At 32.8% G+C, this 4,837-nt stretch overlaps 1 protein-coding gene across 1 annotated transcript; it reads right to left on the reverse strand.

Moving 5' to 3' along the window:
* Positions 1 to 756: 756 nt before the first annotated feature.
* LOC134281420 (perlucin-like protein) lies at positions 757 to 3,283 on the reverse strand. Its single transcript, XM_062763884.1, has 3 exons — positions 3,191 to 3,283; positions 2,953 to 3,040; positions 757 to 1,070 (listed from the first exon to the last, which is right to left on the reverse strand). Exons 1-3 carry the CDS (start codon positions 3,227 to 3,229, stop codon positions 844 to 846), a joined length of 354 nt encoding a protein of 117 aa, XP_062619868.1. The 5' UTR covers positions 3,230 to 3,283; the 3' UTR covers positions 757 to 843.
* Between the last annotated feature and the right edge of the window lie 1,554 nt (positions 3,284 to 4,837).

Raw genomic sequence — 4,837 nt, forward strand, 5'->3', positions numbered from 1 at the left:
CAAAAAATGACAATTATTCCTTACATAAAGGACATTTATGTTACGTAGTTTGAAGTACATTGTATTTTTCAATGGAATTGAAGAATTGCAATTTTTAAAGGAACTATGCCTATATGGTATTGTACACTTCTTCAAAAATTATCTTGATGAAAGAAACATTTAGAATATCTGATAAGTATTTGTTGCAATTTTTTCTTCCTTTGAATTTCTCCACGAATTTTCATTAATGATATATTTCAAAAAATCTAGTTATGCATGTTGATTTCTTGTCTATTTAAGGAATGTTTTTAAGTTTTGTGTTAGTTATTGGTGTGTGAATCACACAGACTTGTCGCGTAGGCATAATTTATTAAGCGCGCTAGCGCTTCATAAAAGATATGCTTACGTGCAAGTCTGTGTAATTCACACTACAATAATTCACACTAAACTTAAAAACATTCCTTATAATTACATTTTACATCTCAGGAAGCATCAAAAATATACTCAATATTTAAATTTCTCGCTGCCCTATATCGTTATACTTTTACTAACGTCGCTGTAGCCTTATTGTGACGTCACGTTAACGCACGTTTCTCACTTCATATTTCTACGCGTGAGTATACTCGAAAATGGTTTTCTAATCAATTTCACAGTTTGTTTAGTAGAAAAAACAGCGAAAGAAAACATTATCATTTGATCACAATAGAATATTAAATAAAAAATATCAAGAAAAATTATTGGTAGGTAAGGAACGTTGCGTATGTCCTCAATTCTTTATTTATAACACTGATAGGTAACAACGCATCTACAAACTTAAACTTTACATCAATTGCATTATACTATAGTCAACATTTACAATATATTTTAATTATCTCTTTCGCAAATGTAACTCAGTTTGGCACTGCATTGGAAATCTCCCCAATAAAACGCATTTTTATCATCAGTAAAGTAACACAAACATCTTTCTGATGTGGGGCTATTGGGCTCTGTAGGATGAAAGAAGGTGTATCCGATTTTTTCATTGGTGGATTCCCAATTCCAATCACCGACTTTTCTCAAAGTGTTTCCACCCATCCAATGTAATCCTTTATCTGCAAATAAAGTACGCAAAGTAAAGAATTTAAGACATTAAGCTTCTGTGTCATTTAATAAAAAATATCTGTTCAAGGATACAATGATCGTTGTATAATTGGTTCAAGTTAAAAAAAAATGTTGATATTTCATTTGACAAGATTTGTTTTTCAGTGGAGCATTTCAGATGAGATATCCTGGCAGAGCATTCATTTGCTCTCTAGTTTTTTTGTTGTTTTTTTTTACGTAAAAACATATTAATTGAAGTATGTTATGTCATATAGGTTTTTAATAAAAAGTAAACATTTAAAGCACTTCTAAAAACTAAACATTCACTCTATTAAAATCAAATAAATTTTAATGAAGGCAAATGGAACAGATTTCCTGTTTAGGACTAATAAAATGTATCTTTTTAAAACTAAAATTGCACAGCAAAAACATGCAAATCTCAGAAAAGAAAGAAACAAGAGGCCCATGGGCCACATTGCTCACCTGAGCACTAAGGGTAGGAAAAATAAGAAAATGGCTTTTTATTTTAAAGTTTCAATCCAAAAGTAGTCCCATGACCAATCATTGATTTGCTATTTTTTAGAAAATGATTTTTAAAGAATTTTCCTATAAATATCTTTAAAAACTTTGGTGGCCATTTTGGCCCCGCCCTACCCCCGGGGGGTCATGATTTGAACAAACTTTTACCTACCCAAATAATAAAGAATTTTCCTATATATTTCTATGTAAAACTTTGGTCAGCCATTTTGGCCCCGTCCTACCCCCGGGGGTCATGATTTGAATAAACTTAGACTACACTACCTGAGCATGCTTCCATATAAATATGATGAAATATGGCTTTGTCATTCTTGAGAAGAAGATGTTTAAAGAATTTTCCTATATATTTCTATGTAAAAGTTTGGTCGGCCATTTTGACCCCGCTCTACCCCCGGGGGTCATGATTTGAACAAACTTGAATCTACACTACCTGAACATGCTTCCATATAAATATGACAAATTATGGCTTTGTCATTCTTGAGAAGAAGATGTTTAAAGAATTTTCCTATATATTTCTATCTAAAAGTTTGGTCGGCCATTTTGACCCCCCTCTACCCCCGGGGGTCATGATTTGAACAAACTTGAATCTAGACTACCTGAACATGCTTCCATATAAATATGATGAATTATGGCTTTGTCATTCTTGGGAAGAAAATTCCCGTATATTTCTATGTCAAAGTTTGGTCGGCCATTTTTGCCCCGCCCTACCCCCGGGGGTCATGATTTGAACAAACTTGAAACTACACTACCTGAGCATGCTTCCATATATATATGATGAATTATGGCTTTGTCATTCTTGAGAAGAAGATTTTTAAAGAATTTTCCTGTATATTTCTATGTAAAAGTTTGGTCGGCCATTTTGGCCCCGCCCTACCCCCGGGGGTCATGATTTGAACAAACTTGAATCTACACTACCTGATGAGGTTTCCCCATAAGTTTCATCTTTCCTGGCACAGTGGTTCTTGAGAAGAAGATTTTTAAAATATGCCACCAAATTTTCATTAATTCCCAATTATCTCCCTTTGAATGAGGGCGTGGCCCTTCATTTGAACAAACTTGAATCCCCTTCACCCAAGGATGCTTTGTGGCATTTTTGGTTGAAATTGGCCCAGCGGTTTTTGAGAAGAAGTCGAAAATGTGAAAAGTTTACAGACGGACAGACGGACGCCGGACAAAATGTGATCAGAAAAGCTCACTTGAGCCTTCGGCTCAGGTGAGCTGAAAAAGAAAAAAAGAAAAGTTTATAGCTGTAGAGTTGTAATTGGTAATAAATATAGCATATTCTCGTTTCAATATCCATGTGCCTTGCACAGATCTTAATAATTTTACTAATTGATTTTTAAAAATATATTTTACTTAAAGCAAAGAGCTGCTGGATAATCCAGTCATTTTCCCTGGGTGTTTCCACTTTAGCAAGGTAAGCATTTTTGGTGTTGCAAACAACCTGAAAAAATAAAATTATGTAGCAACAAAGGTAAACTATTAAAATATTTACAATCTAATTAAAGGAAAAATCAAATAAGAATAAAATCAAAATTGTGTAAAAATAACTCTTTCAATCAAATGCATTGTTTAAAGGTACATATATGCATACTTTGCTCTCAAACCAAGTTCTTTTGTCATTCCCAAACATGTAGCAATGTCCATTGAACTCTATCCACGGAAAATTACATGTAGTTTCAGCAAAACCTAAAGTCCTTTATAATATAATTCGGATATGACCAGGTAGATCACTCTTGCACATAAGATCACTCTTAAACAGGGGCACTGCAAAGCAGAGCATCCCCTTACAAAGAGCATATCTATTAATAAAGGTATCAATGAAATAACGTTACTTCTTTTTTTAGAGAATTAACTCACCCACTCAACCACAAATTAATGAACAAAACACAATTGCGTTACTATATCTCTACTCCTATGTGAGTGAATACTAATTAAAAACGTACACCCTATTTTTAATCTGTTAATTATGCTTTTATGGAGATTTTTTGTACTTTTGTCAGTTATTCAGTTCTATTTAAATATAATGATATTAAAAGCATACAAAGAATCTATTTGACTATTTACTAACCTGTTTTTCTATTTTATTTTATCTCTGAGAAAAGATTTTGACTTAAAGAATTATTATTCTATAAGTAAGTTTTTAAGGCAAACGGAGTGAAAAGCATGCTTTTTATGCATTGCAGAATTTACAATTACTTTGCTGACAATCCTTGACCTCGGTGGCCGTACAAGTGCGAAGGAGATGAGTGTTATTTTCCTGTGGTGAGAATGATGTGTAATGTTTTATAAAACTGATATATCCTATAATAACTTTTTACATGAGATAATAATTACTGGTGTCTTTTATAGTTATCTGAATCCGGACAGGGCCACGTAATTCAATATTGCACAATCGAGCATTGATCATATATGCATACTGCTATGGAACGATGAAGATAAAGTGACATGTATGGTATATTGACGCAACCATGCTATAGTTCGATGAAAACAATGAAATGAAACGATGACAATGAAGCGACTCTCACTATCGCTTCGTTCTCTCGCTCCAATGCCATGCCTATATTGTTTTATGTAATCACATCCAACAATCATTATGACACCATCGTGTCAACCTACCATCGGGTCATGCTCGATTGCGCGGGCGGTAGAGATCTACGTGACACTGTCCGGATTTCATACCATCTGGATTTCATTACTATTTGATTTCTTTAACGCTCATTCACAATATAATGCGGGTATTGAACTATAAAATAGCAAATGATGCAGGTTCTGCTCTAAAATATCAATTCAAAACAGTAATTTCTATTAGTTCTATTAGATCAAATAATTCCTAAAAAGTACTAGACTAAGTATACATTTATACGATCTATCACTTTAATTAAATGCAAAAGAAAAATACAAGGTTTTCTTTCTAAAAAATAATTACTACTAGAAATTGGAAATCACAGCAAAAATAGCAACTTATTTCATGTCATTAAATAATAAGGATTATGTTGTGGTGCCTTTGCCCATTTTTAGCAGAAGTGGGAAAAGCCCTATAATATAAAGGTTTCTCAATTGTCTGCTATTTTTAGAAACAAAAGAATGAATGCCAAACGATGATACAGTGTATTTTATTTTATGAGATTATTTCAAATATTTCTCTGGATTAAATGTATTACTGTATTAAGAAAAACGCTTGTTTTATAGCATTTATATTGTAATACTGTAAATCACTTTTTATTCGCGAGAACTTTAT

Source organism: Saccostrea cucullata, unplaced genomic scaffold, assembly GCF_032062105.1.
Source record: "Saccostrea cucullata isolate Sc308-1 unplaced genomic scaffold, CSIRO_AGI_Scuc_v1 ctg588, whole genome shotgun sequence".
Taxonomy (NCBI): Eukaryota; Metazoa; Mollusca; class Bivalvia; order Ostreida; family Ostreidae; genus Saccostrea; species Saccostrea cuccullata.